We start from the raw sequence: 22449 nt of genomic DNA, 5'->3' as shown, positions 1-22449 counted from the left end.
AAATGGAAAACCTTTCGCATGATTTTGCAAGTCCCAGCTGAGACAATTTGCTAAGAAGGGATCTAAAGTACCATATCACCATGTGATGATGGATTCTATATCCAACTGCCTCCAACTGCCTGTGAAATCTAGAACGAGGAGCAGCGTCTCCAGTAGATGCCATAACAGCAAAGGACCCTTAAAGCTTGAACAACATATAGTCTCTATTCATTGCTGGCCCCATCAGCCCCAGACAGAATTTATTACTTTCTCTATATTCCCACAGCACCTTGTGTTAATCTCTTAGAGCATTTTTATTATCAGGTGTCCCTTCCATCCTCACGGGACAGTAAGTACTCATTGGGAGAAAATGTTTGAGCCGTGCAGGATATTGTGTTAAACGTTATGAGGAATTCCGAGTAAAAAGATCACATCCTTAAGAATGCTTACTATGTCACATTTTGTACATTTTGAGATATAGTCCTAAGCCATATTAGCTTAAAGAAAAAGAGAAATATAGAATTAGCTATCAATGGGGGGCTGGGGGATGTTCTCTATTTAAACGTGTCTTTCGGGAGAAGCAAGACAAAGAAGGTGAAGGTGGTTTTAGTCTTTGAAGGCAGAGGTGGCATCATATATGGGACAACCAAGAGAAGAGAATTAGGTAGTGGCTGATACCATAAACCCTCACTCTGATACTTGTGATAATGAATAAAAAATATTAAGTTTTTAATTCTTCATGTGTCTTCAATGATTAGCTATTTTATGCTAAAGTTGAGAATGTTCAAGAACAGTTATCAGCATTTAAAAATAGAAAATAATTTCCCTTTAGCTCAAATTGGATTGTTTTAAATTGTCATTCAAGCAAGAGTCTGAGTGTTGAACAAAATCAGGAGCTTGTGATGTATTTTGTCCCCGGGGAGATTAAAAGAATACTATCTATTGGTTTCAAGAGAATTAATTAACATTTGTAAAGGTCTTTGGTATAAAATGCAATATAAAAAGAATAGAAATATTCTGATATTCCAATGGGACTCATACAGGAGTAGAACTGTTTTTGCTAACATGATTATTAGGAAAAAGATCATGTTGTTTGGACATATATTTTAGGGATGTGTATGAAGAAGATGACTCAATTTATTGTTTGATTCCTACACAAGTTTAATTATAGATTTTTGTAACACAGTATTTCAAAAAGAATATTTGGCCTTTTTTTTTTAAGGATATAAATTTACCTCAATAATACAAGGGATAAAACTCATCTTGCTTTTCATGCAGCTCAATGTCAAGATAATTTAAAGCTGACATGTCAACTAAGTCTTACTTTTTAAATAATTGCTGGTCAAAGTTTAATGTAGCAAATATTCTTTCTTAGATCACATATTTTATCTAATTAAGGAATCTTCAAAAAAATCACATGTCCTACATATTAAATATAACAAAATTAACAATTCATTGACTTCCAGGATGGCTTCCAAATTGGGTTTTATCTGCTTTAGGATACAACAGATACAAAGCACCAACAGTTATACCCAGAGTGGTCATTCCTATTTCCAGGGCAATGGACCAGTACTTGCACTCACTTATATGGAATTTGTATCCTGCATGCATGCATCTAGACTATGCAAGTGTGTAAATACAGAAAGTAAAGCCCTTGATAATTTTGTTCAAAATTTGTAGTTTTCCTTTATAATGTATCTTTCTTTGTTATCGTGCTGCTGCTCTTCCTCATATAAAATCAGATTTTTTTTTTTCTATGTAACATGTTCCTTTTCTTTTTTGAAAGTTCCATCGGAAAGGTCGAGGTCAGATGTAATTCACTTATAAACAAACATACAAATGACAAGGGCAGACCAGGAAGGTCACTTTGATTAAAGCTTATAAATTGTAAATTGCTTTAATAAACTCTTATTTTTGTGTAGATGAATATTGCTGCCACCATCGTGGAGGATATCAGCCGCTGTGAAGGGCAATAGGCCACGATGCTAGATCTACCTGAAAAAGCATTCTAGCCTGAACTTGACATAGTCATATACATATGAGTTTGTTTTACTTTCTCTTTTCTCTCCAGTACAGTGCTCTGAATCCACGAGAATCTTGGGACATGTGGCATCCCACTCTAGTGGCTGAAGCTTTATTTGCCATCGCAAACATCTTCAGTTCCCTGCGCCTGATCTCACTGTTTACTGCAAATTCTCACCTGGGGCCTCTGCAAATATCTCTGGGAAGAATGCTCCTGGACATTTTGAAGTTCCTATTCATATACTGCCTTGTGTTGCTAGCATTTGCAAATGGCCTAAATCAATTGTATTTCTATTATGAAGAAACAAAAGGGTTAAGCTGTAAAGGCATACGATGTGAAAAGCAGAACAATGCATTTTCAACGTAAGTCGAACAGACACTTTTATTGGTAACGCTGTGCGGAATGCAGAGTGTATTACATTATGAATTTGAACCGTGACAAGTGGTTGCAAAGGAAATTGTACTTAATACAGAAAACAGAATTAACATGGTTTTGAATACAAATGGATCCCTCTGGCATTAAATATATATATATATATATATATATATATATATATATATATCCATTACATTTATTTTAAGTCTTAGTAAAATGGCCTCTTAAGTGACCTCGTATAAAGGAAAGCTGTATATTTGGTTTTGAAATGTGTAATAAGAGGAAACCTCTGCCCCAGTGGCATCTTACAAGCACATTAAAAGACAGAATATAAGTAAAACCAATCTTGTGAGAAAATCCAAGTACTTTTCGAGCTTTCCTCTGTGTTTTCCAGATATGAAAGTCCCTTTGCTTGTTCTTTCATTCTCTAATTTCCTACATAAAAAATGTAAGCATGTAGAAATGATCCAAAATAGGAACCCCAGACTAACCTGGGCTGCCATCCTTATGCACACAGAACTCTCTGTGCCTTGACGCCTGATGAGCCACAGACCTCATTCAGTGTCAACCTCTTGCTGATCTCAGGCAGGTTTGCTGATAGCACAGACCCATGCCCCCATGTCTGATGCTCACACAGTCCTTACAGAATACACCTCTCCATGCCTGTGCCCATTTCCTTCCCACTATGACCACCACACAACTGTGCCAAAGAGTTCATTAGCAGGGGAATGAAGACACCTAGGTCCTTTCCCTCTACACAGGAACTGCCAGCGAATACATGGTTACTTCATACGGGACTACAGATCAGACCCTATTCACAGGCCATTATAGAATTTTATGTAAAATAAGAGAGTAGTCATTTCTCAAGTAGGAAAAGAACTCAACGACTTCATATAAACTAAGTCCCTGATGGCTAAAATATTCTTGTTGATTCAATTCTGTATCTGTTTTGTCTTTGATCCCAATATTAAAACTCCATTTTAATTAATCAACATCTGCCTCTTTGCACATAAAAGTTTAATCTCAGCCTTAACTTCCTCAGATCCTTTCTGAAATAGATTTGATACAAACCATGAGTCACAGAGAAAACAAAAGGTCATCCCAGCTTCCCTTGCTCCCAGCCTTGATTCTTCTGCTCTTTGACAGCAGCTGCCCAGGCTGACCAGTTTATTCAGCCTTTTCATCTTCCTCATGCCTTTTTCTGACCCTGGAGGCGAGGGATTCAATGAAACCCCTTGTAGCAATGTCCTTGTGACTAGCATGGCCCTGAATTGTGTCTCAATTTTTACATCTGAGATCTTTCCCCACTCTGTTGTGCCCCTTGACTTGGTAATTTGCTCCTGGCAACTGAGAGTAGGGAGTTACAACAATCAGATCCCACCAACCCCCTTCAAGGACCAAAATTCAGCCTCTAACAAACGTCTTGGATACTGTCTGCTGTCTGTCTCTGGATTTCTGCTGGAGAGCCCTTCTGCTCACCATGGCTTTCACAACTCCGTTGTTACTTCGTACCGCGTGCCCCAATGCAAACTGCTTGCCAAGACCGCCCCATCTCCCTAGGTTGCCATAACCTTCTGATTCCAAGCTTTGTCTTCCAGGAGGAACTTCCACACAGCACCTAGAACTGACTGACCTCCCAGGCTGTGTTTAATTCAGGGAACAGCTTTTGTTCCATGATCCAGCCCCTTCTCAGACATCTGATTTATGATCCCTAAGTTCCCAAGAATCACACTGACCTATTACCGCTTTCATGGTAAATGATTTTACATATTATGAACTAATTTTAAGATCTGTCCAAGAAGTTCCATTGCTATGGAAGTCTGAGGCAAAATGTCTAGTATTCTTGAAGCAAAGGTATTGAACTGCTTGGATTGTGTATTATTTTAGTGTAAATGGTGTCCTCTATTATCATGAAAAGCAACAGATAATTGCATATCTCAAATATTATAGGCCCTAATCATTCAGCCCAAGTAAATCAGGTATTCCACCTGAATTTTTTTCTCCAGATAATAGAATGTAAACCTACAAGCAACAGATTATTCAACAACTAAAAATTACAGCAATAACTCTTAGTATTAGAATGCACTGGAATGTAGAGAATATCCTAGGCAGGTATAAGGGACCTGTCTCTGATGACTCTATTTCAACATAACTGGTGTCAGTCATTGTGAGAGGATGTCTAGCAATACCCTCGGGGCTCCTGTTCTATATCTTATTTCTTTTCTTTGGTTGGTCTTCAATTTTCTTTTTGTAACTTCTTTCTATACACTTCTTTTCATAATTTATAATACTCCATAAATTTCAACGTGTTTTTTTTTTTTACTATCCACTATTTCAGAGATCTTATTCCATTTGAGGATTAAGAAACCTAATACTTCATGTAGAGTACCTAACACAGTGCCTGCCATAGAATCAGATTTTAAAAAATGCTAGCTATGTTACATCTGTTTATCATTATCAGGAGATCTCCTGCCTATATCTCACACGGTTCCTCTCTATTACTCCTTCCATTCAGGGTGCAAATGTATGCTGAGACTCTGAGCCCTGTATTTCCCATAGTTTCCACTCCTGTCTCTCTCCTTCCCTTTAGCCAAATAACCCTTCAAGGAAGCCTGAACAAGACACCTTGTTTTCTTCTTATTCGTTATTCATCCAACTGCAATTTGACTGCTGCTTCCATCAGTCCACTAACACTACTCTAGAAAATGCCTAGAGCCTCCATATCCCCACGGTCAAGGAACACTTATCTCTTTAAAGTTTATTTAATGTTTCTGCATCGTGTGACTTTTGCTTTTGAAATCTTGCCCTCTTTAATTTCAACACCACTATGTCTTTACACTTCATCTCTTACTCCTCTAATTTTTTCACTGTTCTCTGAAAATTATATCGCAGTCACTGCTTTTAAATAGTCATCTTGCTGGGGCGCTTGGGTGGCTCAGTCAGTTAAGCATCTGACTTTGGCTCAGGTCATGATCTCGTGGTCTGTGAGTTCGAGCCCCGTGTCGGGCTCTGTGCTGACAGCTCAGAGGCTGGAGCCTGCTTCAGATTCTGCGTCTCCCTTTCTGTCTATGCCCCTTCCCTGCTCGTGCTCTGTCTCTCAAAAATGAATAAACGTTAAAAAGAAATTTAAATAATAAATAAATAAATAAAGATCTTTCCTTAGTGACCATCCTCAGACCATATTACAGTACCTTTGTGAAAACTCATCTGTGCTTATGGATGTAGCCCTATATGTCTGAGGGATGAGGACTCCTATGTTCCTCTCACCAGCACAGATCTCTCTTCCCAAGATCTATAAGTTCAGCTGCTCTTTGGACAGACTAGTCTGTGTCTTCTATGTCTCTCTGTTCGTTTCCCCACCAGCAAATGGACACTTTTTTCTGCTCTTTTCAAGCTTCCTGGCTGTTTTCTCTTTAACATGGGAAGAACTATATGATACTAAAGAAAACCAAATTATTTAGTCACTGAAATTATTCTACATACAATTTGAAATTAATAGTCTCTTGTTAAGGGACTCTCCTATGAGGAGAGAGGAATGGGTTTGGGACAGATATTGTCTCATTAAAAAAAAACTCTTTTCATATATATTCCTCAAAATTGGAACTGGGCAACTGAGCCCATACATTATTTGTTTTAATATTACATTATTCCTTATAAATGAAGACTAAAATATTCAGATGTGTCTTATATTAATTTATGTTTCCTCATTGTTTTTATTTCAAAGGATAGAGGGAAACCTCAACTGTGGAGTACATTACCTTTTTACTTGTTCTTTCTCTCTAGTTTTAAGTATCTAACTGGAGAACGAGCTAATTTTTTAAAGTAGCAATTGAGAAATACCTTTAAAGAGCAAGAGGCAAAAATGTTATCTTTAGGAAAGCAGTGTTATAGCATCAACCATAGAAATTGCCAGGCTTTAGTCAACTAGGATATTATGCTAAGTATTATTTTATTAAGTGTGGCATTACATTCCAAACCTTTCTGTTCTTATCTCACCAAAGAATTAGTAAAATAGTTGTTATATAAAGGAAGTCTGAGAGGTAATGCAGCTAATGACTTTTCAATCAGTGGGTAATCTTGCCATCAATAGTCTTGGGAATCACTAATTGTGGGAACATTTCTAGAAGCAGTGGCTTTAAAATGTTAACTTAGATTCTTTTTTTTTTAACCCATATAATAAAAGAATAATTATACAAAAATATAAATAAGAAACACCAAGGTCTTGATACTATGGCTTAATCTATAAGTGTATATATTTTTTTCAATATATGAAATTTATCGTCAAGTTGGTTTCTATACAACACCCAGTGCTCATCCCAAAAGGTGCCCTCCTCAATACCCATCACCCACCCTCCCCTCCCTCTCACCCCCCATCAACCCTCAGTTTGTTCTCAGTTTTTAAGAGTCTCTTATGCTTTGGCTCTCTCCCACTCTAACCTCTTTTTTTTTTCCTTCCCCTCCCCCATGGGTTTCTATTAAGTTTCTCAGGATCCACATAAGGGTGAAAACATACGGTATCTTTCTCTGTATGGCTTATTTCACTTAGCATCACACTCTCCAGTTCCATCCACGTTGCTACAAAGGGCCATATCTCATTCTTTCTCATTGCCACGTAGTACTCCATTGTGTATATAAACCACAATTTCTTTATCCATTCATCAGTTGATGGACATTTAGGCTCTTTCCACAATTTGGCTATTGTTGAGAGTGCTGCTATAAACATTGGGGTACAAGTGCCCCTATGCATCAGTACTCCTGTATCCCTTGGGTAAATTCCTAGCAGTGCTATTGCTGGGTCATAGGGTAGGTCTATTTTTAATTTTTTGAGGAACCTCCACACTGTTTTCCAAAGTGGCTGCACCAGTTTGCACTCCCACCAACAGTGCAAGAGGGTTCCCGTTTCTCCACATCCTCGCCAGCATCTATAGTCTCCTGATTTGTTCATTTTGGCCACTCTGACTGGCGTGAGGTGATACCTGAGTGTGGTTTTGATTTGTATTTCCCTGATGAGGAGCAACGTTGAGCATCTTTTCATGTGCCTGTTGGCCATCCAGATGTCTTCTTTAGAGAAGTGTCTATTCATGTTTTCTGCCCATTTCTTCACTGGGTTATTTGTTTTTCGGGTGTGGAGTTTGGTGAACTCTATAGATTTTGGATACTAGCCCTTTGTCCGATATGTCATTTGCAAATATCTTTTCCCATTCCGTTGATTGCCTTTTAGTTTTGTTGGTTGTTTCCTTTGCTGTGCAGAAGCTTTTTACCTTCATAAGGTCCCAGTAGTTCATTTTTGCTTTTAATTCCCTTGCCTTTGGGGATGTGTCAAGTAAGAAATTGCTACAACTGAGGTCAAGTGTATATATTTTGGATAAGTGGAACTATTCTGCAAATCTCACTTCTGATTCATTTCACTGAAGAAAAGAAAAACAGGGACTAAATCCAGAATTAATCACAAAATGTCTTATTTTTAATCTTCTTTTCAAAGTCTAATTAAAAATCTAAATAACTGTTTTGCCAAAGGGTTTGCTAATATTCTCTAATAATTAGTATTTCTTATTTAGACAGAAGCAAATCAGTATTATTCAACCATAACCATCCATTTATTCTACATCACTGTTTCTATCTGAACATTTAAAAAAGCAACTGATATGGGATTTATGTGGCATTTTATATAATTTATTATAGCACTTACATTATGTAATTTCTAGTTCTGTCTCTGAACTGCTACTGATGTCAGGGGAAAACCATCTGAATTACATTTGTATATTCACAGTGAGAATATACACCATTTAGAAAGAAAGGACAAAGTTATTTCACATTGAGCCCAAATGACACAGTAATTAATTTTAGAAACTGTCCTTAAAGTTACTAAAAATAAGGAACTTATGGCCCTGGGTCAAATTTACGTACTTCCTGAGGAAGTTTTCAAAGAATAACTTAAGAGTAGCTTTTGCCTAGGGCCAATGAATTAGATTAAACTTGCCCTGATAGTGTTGGCACCTGACATGTAGGTTGCCCTTGAAGAATACATGGCCACCTCCTCACATGCACATCCCTGCTGGCAAGACAAAGTCTGACTGAGATGGATCAGATCAGTCTCCTTATCATTTTATGATAATTTGCTCCATTGTTGAATAGCTATAGCAAAATAAATCAATACCTAATTACATTTCATATCCTATAATTAAAACTTAATTATATAAATTAAAAAAGTGAAATTATTTACTTTTAAGAAAAAAAAAAAAGCAAATAAATTTGAGAAAAGAAACCCTGAATGTCAATTAGGATATCCTTAGATTCTCCTAGTTATACAGACCAGAAACTCATGGATTGTTGCAAGTGCAGGGATTTGGTCCAAGAGCCATGTACAGAGTTATAGCCCTTTGATCCTCTGAACAATGGTTGATCTTAGCAAGGGCAGAACGCAAGGCTTCAGGAAGGGCAGGAGATGACAAAGAACTGGACCACAAGATCATTGACTGCGAAAACCAGTGCTAACATGAGTCACCTACTCTGTGCATATTTTCTTCAGTGTTTAATTATTACATGGCTTATTTATTTATCTTCAGTTCTTTGTCCCTTAGTTTGTGCTGTCTCAAACCTTTGGTTTTGCATAATTCCAATGGCCCTGAGTCTCCATCATAACTTCTGTCATTTCAGCCCCCTTTGGCAACTACATCATTCTGTTAATATTGCTAAGACAAATTTTCATAGAGAGGAAATCTGATAGTGTAGGGTTACCTTTTTCATGTCAATCCAGGCCGTTAACCCCTGGCCTCATATGAATTGGCTTTCCTTGGGTCACTTGACCCCTGACATCCTATCTTCTTAGTCACCAGGCCAGATATGAGACTAGTTTTTGCTTTCATTTTTACAACATAATATGACTAGGGTCTTATTTTAGCCATTTGTCAAAGAGTTTAAAAGTTCCATTATCTTTTATTACATTATATTAAGATGTTACAACCCTCCTACTGAAACCAACACTCCCTCATTTAGGTTCAGACACTCTTCATCTTATCCTGCTTCTTGGACTAAGTTAAGGAAACCTTACTTAGAGTTCATTCATTGACAGGGATGAATTAAATGTTCCCTGAAATAGAAAAAAATAGCACATTTTATTATCTGAGCATGCTGACACTTGACATCTTACAGGATTCACTATACCCAATTTTAATTATAATTGTGGAAATCCAGTGATAACATTATTTTCAATCCTTCTACAACTGAAAAGCAAAATCAGAATTGATATTTTTCAAAGACTCAGCTTGAGGATATATCATTTATTGATCATTTATTGGCATCACTTAATGCCCTAAGACACTGGTTAGCAAGCTTTCTATGAAAAAGATAGCAAATATTTTAACTATGTGGGCCATATGTTCTCTATTGCAACTACTCACCTGTGCCATTTCAACACAAAAAACAAACATAGACAATCCATCAATAAATGAGCATGGCTGTGTATCAATAAAACTTTATTGATCCTTGGACATTGAAATGTGAATTTATAAAATTTTCACATGACACAAAGTAGCTCTTCTGAATTTCTTTTTCCCAGCCATTTGAAAAGCAAAAGCCATTCTTAACTCAGGAGCCATACAGAAACAGTCTGAGGGTCAGATTTGTTGTCCCTGCTCTAGGAAACTAAACAGCTTTCAAAGCTCTTGGGAAAATTAGGTAAAACTAGGAAAATTATACTATATGATGGAAACAACTTTCTTTAATTTTTATTAAATTTAATTTAGTAATTCTTCAATACTTTTTATTAAGTTTATTTTTTTAATTAAGCAAATATACATAATAGGAATCAAGTTCTATTGTTATACCTTATTGTATAATTGTTCTATTAATATAGCTATTAGTGTCATTTTATCTTTATTACAGGTTATTTGAGACACTCCAGTCCCTATTTTGGTCAATATTTGGGCTCATCAATTTATATGTGACCAATGTCAAAGCACAGCATGAATTCACTGAGTTTGTTGGTGCCACGATGTTTGGGACATACAATGTCATCTCTCTGGTGGTCCTACTCAACATGTTAATAGCTATGATGAATAATTCGTACCAACTCATTGCTGTAAGTTGAATAACTTTATTTTAATTCAATATTCCCCCCCTAGAATGTGTTGTTCTTAGCCACACTCTATCTTATTTATCATAAGGAATACAGCCTGTAATTGGCTATTGATGGGACAGAACAGAATTACAATATAAATGGTTAATTGGAAGTTTCTAAACAATATTATACCATATTTAGCTACAAACTATTCTAGTTTTGTCGTATTATGGATGATTATAAAATAAAGTAAATCTGTCTTGCTAGGCAGTCATTGGCTACGAAAGCACAAGGGAAGTATGAATTACGTACAAGTGGCTCATCTCTGTGTAGCGCCCTTTGGACTTTGCATTGTCTCTGTCCATTTAACCTACAATCTTGGTATAAACAAACTTATGCCAGCCTGGCAAGATACAAAAGCTAGCCTAGAGGAGAGTCTGAGGGGAAAATCTACAGTATTTTTGGTTTCTTAAATCCAGAAAAAGCAAGGTATAGGTAACCCTGAATTCTACAGCAGAGCACACAATACCATATATGTTTATTTGAAACTCTAGAATCTAAACAATTTAGTTTACTTTTCATTCATTCATTCAGCAAATTCTTATTGAGAACTTACTCTATTACCAAGTACTATTCTAGGAACTAGAAATACAACAATGAATGAGAAAGACAAAGTTCTTTATCCTCTTGAACTTACATACATGCCGGTGGCCATTAGCAATAGCAACTAAACAAACCCATATTGGAATGAAATACACTTAAGTCTTTCATATTTATACCTGAATCAAATAGCATTTTATAAGAATAATTTATAACCATAATTTTCTCCTTAAATAACTACCATTATATTGCATCTTTGAATCTATTTCTAAACCGCCACAGTGTTATTATTGTTACTTTGAGAAACAGCATTCTGAATTTTACTGAAACTGTCTCTGTGGGGCAAGATACCTGTCACAGATGAAAAACTACATAAAACATAAAAATAGATGATTTTTATTTTCTGATTCATAAACAAAGTATTAGTGCTGAGTATACGTAGGTCCTAGGATTTGCAGGTGAATATCCAAATTATGGGGCTTCACTTAAGCATCTTGCAAGTGAGGATTTTTTAAGATAGTCCCTATGTATTTCCTTAGAAGTTCTGTATTATTCTGGTCAGTGTATTTGCAAAACGTAGATTCTATTTTTCAGACCACCCTTCTAAAAAAATTAGAAAGACTCTAATAATCAAGCTATATACAGAGAAGCTGTATATACAATTTATATCCTATAAAATATCAAACGGATTGATTTCATCAAGAAGAGAATATTACTTAAGGATAGTATGACTTTTTTTGTTTTTACTGCTTTTAGGGTTTATCTTTCTAGATGATTTTCAAAGAGGTGGGAATGATCTTCGAAGCTCTGTTTTTGCTTAGCTTAAACTCTAAAACTACTTAAGAAGAGAGCAGGCATTGATAACCTGAGACAGGTGTAGCTCCCATAATCCTGTGCATAATGCCTCCTTGGAGCAAGAACATGCCAACTATTTGATTTTCACTTGGATAACAGAGGTGGTTTTGGTCATCACCAACATATAACATTTCACTTCTAGTTTTTCTACCATAGAATTTGTTGTAGACCCTCTCAGAATCCCAAACCAAGAACAAAGAAAGAGTTTACCTTTTTTTTTTTTTAAGTTTATTTATTTATTTTTGTGAGATAGAGAGCCAGCAGGGGAGAGGCAGAGAGAGAGAGAGAGACAGAATCCCAAGCAGGCTCCGCACTGTCAGCACAGAGCCAGATTCAGGGCCTGAACTCAAGAAACATGAGATCATGACCTGAGCCAAAACCAAGAATCACACGCTTAACCAACTGAGCCACATAGGCGCCCCAGGAAGTCTGCTTTGTGATAGCAATAAGAGAACATAATGAGGTTAGCATAATCCTTAATTTGTGACTCCTTAAGAATCAGAAGGAGCAGAATCTACTCACAGGCCAACTCTTTATCAAAGAGACTATCTTTTTATTAGCTTAAGCTAATTCTCTTGACTCCCATCCTCCACGACTACAGCAAACAATATATACTTTTCTTCATTAATGCAGGATCTATAAGCTTGTTTAGAAAGAAACAGAAAGAGAACTTGAGGAGAGGAAGAGGAGAGGATAGGGGGGTGAAACCGGAGCTTCTGTGCTTCTGTCTATTGATCAGTCCCTCCAGTCAAACATTTGCAAAGCACACAGTGAATGCCACACAGTTTCTGGATATGCTGATTCCTGTTGAAAGCACAATCTGTCCAGTGTCTAGATGAAAATCTCTATTGCTCAGGGTAGAAATGTATATGCAACACATGCATTCATTAGCACACAACCATTTAAGAATATTAGAATGAAGCATGGTCTAATGTGATTCTCCCACTCTAAAATCTGAGTTCTTCCTTACAATATCAATGGGTTAAAATGAACTATTTTGATATGCCTAGTTTCTACCACCTCCTACTTCCCAGATTTTCTGCTTCAATCAGATTTGTGGCTAATTTAAGAGGGGACTGGCTGCCCTATCTCTAATTGCCACAAATGTTCTGATTTTTTCTAGGAGGTTAATAAAGTGGAATGATTAATAAATTATGAAGGGTTGCAAACAGCCTCTAACCACAGTCCTGTCTGGTGCCATTTGGACAAGGCTATGTCAGGGTTTGGTGCCATGTCAGAGGCCCCATTCTACATTTGTTAGAGGAGCTTCTCTCCGAATTTGTGCCTGTTGCCTAAAGGCGGACAAGAATAATTCACATAGAAACACACCAACTAAGACTTTTCCTGGAAACACCAGAAGGCTAAGCCATGAGCATCCATGAAGGTGACACTGACCTAGACCGGGATTCAAGACCTCGGGGAAGATATGAAGGTCTATTTGTGGTCAGAATCTAGTGCACTTGGGCTAATGTAAGCCTGCAGTGCAGGAAATGAAAATTCGTCTTCAAGTCGTAACTGATCACTGCAGGCTCTTTAACATGGAATTCTTTTAGACGTCTGTTTCATGGAAGAAGGAAGGATAAAAACTGACAAGACTGCTGTGACTCTTTACCAGGGTAAACCATCATCTGAAATGTTTAGATGACTACCTCGAGGAGTCAGTCTTGTTTCTATAAGCAATTTAATGAATATTACAAGAGCTGCTCCAAGTCAGGTTACAGGCTCCCTGTGAGGTTTATCTCACCTTAGTAATTAAGAAACCTGTCAGCAGTTGTCATATTCTCCCATTCAGGACCATGCAGATATAGAATGGAAGTTTGCTCGAACAAAGCTTTGGATGAGTTATTTCGAAGAAGGAGGTACTCTGCCCACTCCCTTCAATGTCATCCCGAGCCCCAAGTCTCTCTGGTACCTGATCAAATGGATATGGACACACCTGTGCAAGAAAAAGATGAGAAGAAAGCCTGAAAGTTTTGGAACAATAGGGGTAAGAATACAGCATGTTAGTATTAGTCTTTTTTTTAATTGTGTATTTAAATATATTTGTATTTCTTGTTGGATAGTTTTGCATTTTTAGCCTTTTGTTTTTCCTGGTTGTGTTTGGTGTCCTTTTGTTTGCACAGCTACCACATCTAAGACACTGTCTGAGTAACTAAGAGTTTTTCCTCCAAACCCCATTTCCTCCAGTGAGGGCAGTCACTGTTACTTTAGTAGGAGCCCCACCTGACACAGGCCTCTCCTGGACCCAGCGGCCGAGGCTTGGGGAGCTAACACATTGTCTCTTGGTACCCTAATTTCTGCTCTTTTCAGAATTGCAATCGCTGGTTGTTTGTGGCCTTACTTGCTCTTGTCTACTCTCTCTGGATTATAAGGGAAGGGGGCTGTTTCAGTCTCTCATATTCTTAGTGCCGAACATAGGCTCTGACACACAGCATATGATGCTTGACAAAAACATCTCAACTAAATGATTAAACGGGGATTATAAACTTAAAAATGCTGCGCCATGTTCCAGCACAGGGACTTCAGAATATGTTGAGTTGCTCAACATTTTGCTTCTACACCTAATCATTTTAAATACCAAGAAGTTGTGTTCTTAAAAAATGTTAGGACTATTCGGAGCCATGCTCCTGTTAACAGTATCAGATTAAACTTCCTTTGGAAGTTCCTTTCATACTAGAAAGCAAGAGTTCAACCGATTCCATCAGAAGAGATGGGGACTAAGGACTTTGTTCCGGCAAAACCACTGACATGGGACAAGTTATTCCTCATTTCTTTCACACTTAGTTTTCAAAGTTCTCATAGTGACGTTTTGAGAATCCATACTCTAACGTTCATTAGTTGTTTTGACTTGCTCAGAGAAATTGCTTTGGAAGTATTTTAATATGCCTTTACATTAGAATCACCAAGTAATACTAGTTACTAACATTTTTAAATTTGTTTTTAATTTTATTTAAAAAGGTTTCTGTTACTTATGCCCTAAGTGATCCTTCCCACTCATTAACTTCATTGCCCAATAAGCATTTCTCTCAGCATCAAATGGGGCTTTCTCCACTGACAGTGGCCTTGATTTTGCTGTCATGTTAGTCACATTTTAAAAATTTTTTTTAACATTTATTCATTTTTGAGAGAGCATGAGTGGTGGAGGGGCAGAGAGAGGGAGGCACAGGATCTGAAGCAGCCTTCAGGATCTGAGCTGTTATCACAGAGCCCAACGCGGGGCTCGAACCCACAAACCATCAGATCATGACCCAAGCCAAAGTCAGATGCTCAACACACTGAGCCACCCAGGCTCCCCAGTCACATTTCTAATTCTAAGGATGAAATTGACTGGCAAGAACATATACAGCATATAGCAGAGAGGTGGTTTTGGGAAGTAGTTACATTCTTTTTTATAAATTCCTACTCCAGAAACTTGGAGGACTAAAGTTTGTGCATATATCTGATCTTAGAAACCAAAGTCAAATTATGATGAAGACTTAGGCTGCAATACTCATACTGATAGATTTTAACACTGACCTTAGAAAGAGTGAAATTATTTTACTCCAGATGTTTGAGTAAAAAATTTTAACAGATGTTTCTGCTATAAAATAGGTTTAAATTATTTAACAAAGGGTGTAAAATAAACATAATGCCTGAGATTTAATAAGCAATTGTTGCACACATTCTATGTGCCAGCCAGTAACTGAACTAGGGATTGGGGGTAGGAGTAGGTATAAAGGCATGGTTTCCATCCTCGAGCTCATCATTTCTAACATGGGACATACAAATATGAGAACATATTACTATAGTACGTGTTATATATTTAACATTACAATATGTTACATGCAAAATGTTATGACAACATTGTAAGACATAATGTTTTCCTTGAGATAAACAGAAAAGGGTTTCAGGGAAGCCAAACTCTGGCTTATTCTCTTCCACATCAAAATATACTTGTCCTTTTTCACATCTTATTCTTAAATTCTTCAGAAATTTATTTAATCAATCCCTAGAAATATACGAATGATTAATATAGTCTTATGCTGTCATAGGAGTATTTAGATTTTTAAAAATTTTTTTAATGTTCATTTTATTTTTGAGACAGTGAGAGACAGGGCAGGGACAGGGGAGGAGCAGAGAGAGAGAGGGGGACGCAGAATCCGAAGCAGGCTCCGGGCTCCGAGCTGTCAACACAGAGCCTGATGCGTGGCTTGAACTTGTCAACCACGAGATCATGACCTGAGCCGGGTCGAATGTCCAACCGACTGAGCCACCCAGGAACCCCAGGAGTATTTAGATTTAAAAAGAGTTTCTGGGCCCCAAGATAAAGTTCACACACAAAAGAAATTTGCTTTTAATAGTTTAATTTTAGGCAATTGCAGAAAGAATCTTGCATTTTAAGATGCCACAAAACTTGTAACAAGATATGGGGCCCTGCTCTAATATTTTAAGAGATCCATCTGTGCTGCCACCAAAATAATAGAAAACCACTCTAAGAACTTGACTTCCAAGTCCCCCCCCCCCCACGCCCCTTAGAATCCTCCCACTGTTGGTTGACGCATTGTTAGGAATATGTTACCATCATTTCTTAGATGTAAAGAGGAGCTTAACATTCATTTGGGATTTCCTATTAAAGCCCTGATTCACACCTTTCAGAAGGAGAGGGTAAATGGTGTAAGTTAAAATACGTTCCCTTCTATACATTACTGGTCTCAAAAAAACACACATTTCTTTTTATGTCTCTATCTCTAAATTTGACTATTTTGATCCAAGTTGATGCACAGAAAGGGAATTCACAATTAATGGCATGACCCCAAGACATTCCTTTTTCCTTAGCCATGTAGATCTTACAAACCTTTGGTAATGGATATTTTTATGCTTTGGGAATTTATGACAACCTAAATAAATATTGTGAGTCATGTCTCTCTTTCCCACCGTCATCCCACTCTCAATCCTGCCTCTTCTTCACCAAGCTAAGGCTTTGGGCAAGCACTAGCCTAATCAAACTCAATGCTATAAATGTATTCTTTATCTAGACTGCATTTCCAGAACAGGAAGGACATAATATTTTGGTCTGCATACTTATAGTTCAGTTTTATACATTTAGATTTTAGATGGAAATAAATAATATGTATCACTTATGAAGAAAAATATAAGAAAAAGGAAAAGTAAATTAAGGTTGGGCAACATTAATAGAAGAGTTAAATGAGAAAATAGTGTCAAAAAGTAATTGATTTTGTTGTGAATTCATTTCAATTTGGTTAATACCCCTGACAGTTCATTAGTACAGACAAATAAGGACAAGAAGATATACACATTTCCATTAATTAAAAGGTGACGTTGACGTATCGATGACAGTCACTCTGTATAACCAAGGCATGGGTTAGAATATCAATATCAATTACACTTCAAAAGGACCTTAGAAATCATTTAGCTCAACCATTTCCTTTCAGAGAGAACTTATTTACCTTGCCAGGTGTTTTAGGGTCCCTTGGTAACAGCTGGGGGGAAACCTGGATCTTTTGTTTCCCAAACCAGTGTGCTTTCAGTCACTCTCTTGCTTCCCTGAAAACTGTAATGATAATACAATGATACCTTCTATGTTGCGTATTCATCTTTCCATTTTCATTTTTCTCAACAGCTTTTGAATGCTGTCACTGTCTTCGGCTTCTAAGATTCCTGTATCTCAAAGTCCTTGTTTCCCAGCCTGGCTCACCTTCTGTTTGCATCTCAACTTGCTTATATTTAGGCCACATTTTTGAGACAGAAATCTGAAGCTCAACTGGTGGCAGAGCTTACACATTCTTTGAGGCATTTTCTCTAATCTTCCCAACTTGTGACTCACTTACCTACTCTTGTCACCCAGCAGCTGCCTGAATGTCACACTGGTGCTCATTCCCTTCACATGCCCAGGCAGAGCCTGAAAGCGAGCACTCTTCAGCATAGCTGCACTGGCCACTCTCCAGGAGCCCATCATTGGTGATCTTATCTAGTAGTTATGGTTTCCGGGTAATAATGATAGGACTAGTGCTGAAAACTCATTAACTTCTTTTTTTTAACTTTGGACTTCCTCTTATGGGTGATTGGGAGTTCCAAATAAATTAACCTTTCATTTGGAATGCTCTTTGCAGGAAACATAAATGAAGCAGAAATAACTTTATTGAGCAAAACCTTTATTGTAGGAAGAAAACCCATTATTGAAAAATGGCTTGTCTCTGGGAAATTATGAAATCCTACCAAAGGGTAGGGTATTGAGGAGTCAATAAAATGTGAAACATGCTGTAGCTTTTGGTTTTTCGTATTACTACTTACCTAATTTTTAGCTTAACCCCATTTTATCAGCAAATACCCTTCTCCATATTAAAACACCAGTTCTTAGACTTTTGTGAGTGCTAAAATCATCAGGAATCTCTATTTTAATAAGTGTTTCCTTGTAACTTTAATTAGAAACTCCTGTTAAAGAGGGGTGCCTGGGTGGCTCAGTCAGTTAAACTACTGACTTCAGCTCAGGCCATGATGTCACAGTTCGTGAGTTCGAGCCCTGCATCAGGCTCTGTGCTAACACCTCAGAGCCTGGAGCCTGCTTTGGATTCTGTATCTTCCTCTCTCTCTGCCCTTCCCCCACTTGTGCTCTGTCTCTCTCTCTCTCTCTCTCTCTCTCTCTAGAGAATAAATAAACATTAAAACAGATTAAAAGAAGAAGAGGGAGGAGGAGGAAGAGGAGGAGGGGGAGGAGGAGGAGGGGGAGGAGGAAAACGAGAAACTTCTGTTAGGGAAAGCATTGGTATCTAGCACAGCTTTTTAAACAAAAACAAAAGCAACTTTTGTCCTCATTGCTGAAGACGTCCAGATCATTTAATTAAGGTAAAAAGATGTCACAGCCAAAGTGTTTAATTAATATGAAATATTTCAATGCCATAGACCAGGTTTCTAAAATGGAATGCTTACGTTAATAGGTCAAGATGCCAGACTAAGACATGTGAAGCCTTTTGACAGAATTATAAAGAGTGATTTTAACTTGCTTGGATTTATGTTTTCCACTTTCTGGTTTTCTCTTGAGCACAACATAGTGAGGAAAACATGAAACACCATGTCTGTTAGGGTCATTTAGCATCACTCAGCTCTAGGACCACAGACGGAATACTCATGCTTGACCAGTTGCCACAGAAATACACCCAGTTATGTCGCTGCCAAAGAATTAGAAACAGTGAATGGATTAGCAGCAGCTACATCACTGGAGGACAAATGCTAATAGTACATGCTTTTCGGACTGTATTTTTATCAGAAGGTATTGCCCCTTATTCTTCGTGACTTTTAGTAGTCCTAACTACAAATCTTACAGATCAGATAGCATTCATCCATGAGTCTCTCTCAACCCCTAATTTACTGCTGTAAAATCTGCTGGTGGGGCCCGTTAATTAAGTTTTCTTTCCCAGGTAGGGATGTAGAGGAATGAATTGCTTGATACTCTTGGTACTTCAAGAGTAAAACTCTGAATATTTGGTTTCACAAGGTGACATTCAAGCATGTTATAATGTTTATTTTCATATGCATAGAAAGTGTGCTTATAGAGAATAATATGTAGCTCCCTCTGTAAATGAGCCAAAATGTAATTTTTAAAAAGGGATCACATCTTAGAATAGCCCCTTGTCTTTTTACTCATTTTTAAAAGGAAAAGAGCACAGCATGCTGCGTCCCCTAAGGGATTCACCAAGCAGAGCAAAGAATAAAAGGCATAATTCATGGGCTTGAAATCAGTGATAGACCAAAACCAGGGTGGAAATGAGAGACAGCAGCACTGACAATTGACTGCAGGGAACCAGCTACACGAAGTGAGCCTGACACTCCACATGGATGTGGAGAGAACTAGAGATAAAGAGCGAGAAAATGTCACAGTTGATTCCCCAGAGCCCTTTCTTTCACGACTGCAAAACCCTTCCTGCTCTAAGGCAACCTGACCTGACACGTCTATGGACATGAGGGGTGCCCTCACAGCAGCAGCGGTTTCTTTGGTCTTTTCCTTTATCATTAGTTTTGTGATCCACATCCTGCCTTTATCTTGTCCTAACAAATCAAGAGGAACCCGCAAACCGTGAGTTATGCTGATGTGACGCACAGGTGTGCCTTGGGCACCCACGTGGAAAGCCACCCTGCCAAGGTACATTCTGTAAGTGGCGCTAGATTCCTGACATAATTTGCAGAGAAAACCGCTAACTTAAAATGCACATCTTTCTCCAACATACTGCATTGTTTTCATGAACACAGATTGGTCAGTTCTGTTCTCCGTCATCTCCCGTGATCACTATAAGATGTGATACCTTCCCCTGTGAGAGTAAATTCCTTTGAAACTCAGCTGATCTTTACCCAACAAAAACCTAGCAAACGTGCTAGGTATTATTGATGATAATTCTACTGTATAGTATTTAATAATACCACTAATTGCCCAAATTATCATTATGTTTATTGCAAAGAGTACATATATTATGGGTTGAATTGTGTACCCCCCCCTCCCCCCCGCGAAAACAGATACGTTGAAGTCCTAAACTCCACTTCCCCAGAATGCGACTTTATTTGGAAATAGTGTCATTGCTGATGTAATTAGTCAGGTTAAGATGAGGTCATATTGCAGTAGAGTCCTTATAAGAACATGACCATGTGAAGACACAGAGACACAGGCAGAAAACACCTTGTGAAGACAGAGGCAGAGACTGGGATTATCCAGCTACAAACCAACGAGTATCAAGGATTGATAGTCACCATGAAAAGCTGGGAAGAAGAAACTTCCTTTCTTCTACCCTGCCTCAGAGGGAACATTTCCCTCTTGACTTGTGACTTCTTATCTCCAGAATGGTGAGATCATCAATTTCTGTTGGCTTAAGCCACACAGTTTGTGACACTTTGTATGGCAGCCCTAAGAAACTAATACAACATATACCATGCATTCTGTGGTTATTGATTTTTGTTCGAGTAAATATGGATCCAGTGTGTTAATGGTGCTGACCCTCAAATTAAGATGTATTGGGAGAGGGAGGCAAAACTATAGAATACATAGCAGATGTGTTCAAATGTCTCTTAGTGTCTAGTTGATGGAGAGCAGAGTGTAGAGAATGAGTTCTAGCTGGGGATTCTAGAGCCAGCACCGCCAGGAGAACACCGTGGTATTTAGTCACTCTCTCCACTCTGTGGGCCTTGGTCTCCTTACTTATAAATGAGGCCATGAGACTAGACAAGCTCTTTGGTTCTAAGAAATAATATGTCTGTTCTTAATATCTATGTGTTAATTGTCAGGTATTGAAATTTATTTTTTTAAGTTTATTTTAAGAGAATGAGAGAGCATAAGCAGGGGGAGGGAAGAGAGGGAGGGAGAGAGGGAGAGAGGGAGAGAGAATCCCAAGCAGGCTCTACAATATCAGCGTGAAGTCCAATGTAGGGCTCAAACTCACAAACCATGAGATCATGAGATCAGGACCTGAGCCGAAACCAAAAGTCTGATGCTTAACCGACTGAGCCACCCAGGAGACCCCACTGGCATTTTTTAATAGCACCAACATCTCAGCAACTAGGCTAAAAATCTTTGTCATCATGCTCCCACCCCAGCTGCCAATCCCTTTCAACATTCTCTATCTCCTTGTGATTCTTGCTGCCCCCTCCTTCCCATTCACACTGCTAACCATTTTAGCTCACACCCAGTTACTCTTCAGTTACATTCTGGTAATAGCATCCCCACTAATATCTACTGATTCTCTCCTACTCAACTTTCCTACTTCATATTGCTGCCAGGGGGGTGCCTGAGTGGCTCAGTCGGTTAGGCATCCAACTGTGGCTCAGGTCATGATCTCACAATTCGTGGGCTCGAGCCCTGAGTGGGGCTCCATGCTGACAGCTCAGAGCCTGGAGTCTGCTTCCGATTCTGTGTCTCCCTCTCTCTTCCCTTTGCCCACTCACACTCTGTCTCTGTCTCTGTCTCTCTCAAAAGTAGTTGAACATTAAAAAAATTTAGAAAAACATACTGCTGCCAGGTAATTATAATGGAAGTTCAACTTTCTTCACATGTCACTCAAGTAGTCAAAAAGCCAGGTGCCTACCAACCACTGAATTCGCCGTGCCTTCTAAGATGCTGCATAAAACCCCCCTGCTAACTCTCCAACATGATCTAATCCATATATTCCTATTATCAGAGCACACTGCCGCTGTCCTGGTGGAAGTTGCCTTCCCGTGTCTCTCACCCACCAGCACCAGCACTAGCATATTTGCTCACTGTATTCCAGTTTTCTGCACACCTGAATGTCTGTGCATCTGACTGTTAAAGTTCCATGATTCTTTCTCATCCAGTCTGAAATCCCCTTCCCTCTTTGAAGGCCGCTTTGCCCAATATTACTTGTTCCTTCCCTGTACTCAAATAACATTAAGACGCCACCCCCACCCCCATGTTGTTGCTTGTACTCTACCTTCATCCCTAGAAATTCTTGGCATCCACCTAGTAGACAACAAGCTGTTTAAGGGCAAAAGGTGTGTTTTATTTATCTCTGGTTTCTGCAGCCTCTTCCACGTACCTGCAACCACTTAATAAATAGATCTT

At 38.3% G+C, this 22449-nt stretch overlaps 1 protein-coding gene across 5 annotated transcripts in view; it reads left to right on the top strand.

Moving 5' to 3' along the window:
• TRPC4 (transient receptor potential cation channel subfamily C member 4) overlaps positions 1-22449 on the top strand; it is a 200141-nt gene that overhangs the window by 168685 nt on the left and 9007 nt on the right. For 4 of the 5 annotated variants that reach the window (XM_045474781.1, XM_045474773.1, XM_045474753.1 and 1 more), the window contains 3 exons: positions 2051-2364; positions 10262-10457; positions 13684-13893. In XM_045474781.1, coding sequence (XP_045330737.1) covers positions 2051-2364; positions 10262-10457; positions 13684-13893 — 720 coding nt within the window. The remainder of the gene's footprint in view (positions 1-2050; positions 2365-10261; positions 10458-13683; positions 13894-22449) is intronic. The other variant, XM_045474788.1, reaches the window with a different exon arrangement.

Source organism: Leopardus geoffroyi, chromosome A1 (assembly GCF_018350155.1).
Source record: "Leopardus geoffroyi isolate Oge1 chromosome A1, O.geoffroyi_Oge1_pat1.0, whole genome shotgun sequence".
Taxonomy (NCBI): domain Eukaryota; kingdom Metazoa; phylum Chordata; class Mammalia; order Carnivora; family Felidae; genus Leopardus; species Leopardus geoffroyi.
This window is presented reverse-complemented; position numbering and strand designations above follow the sequence as displayed.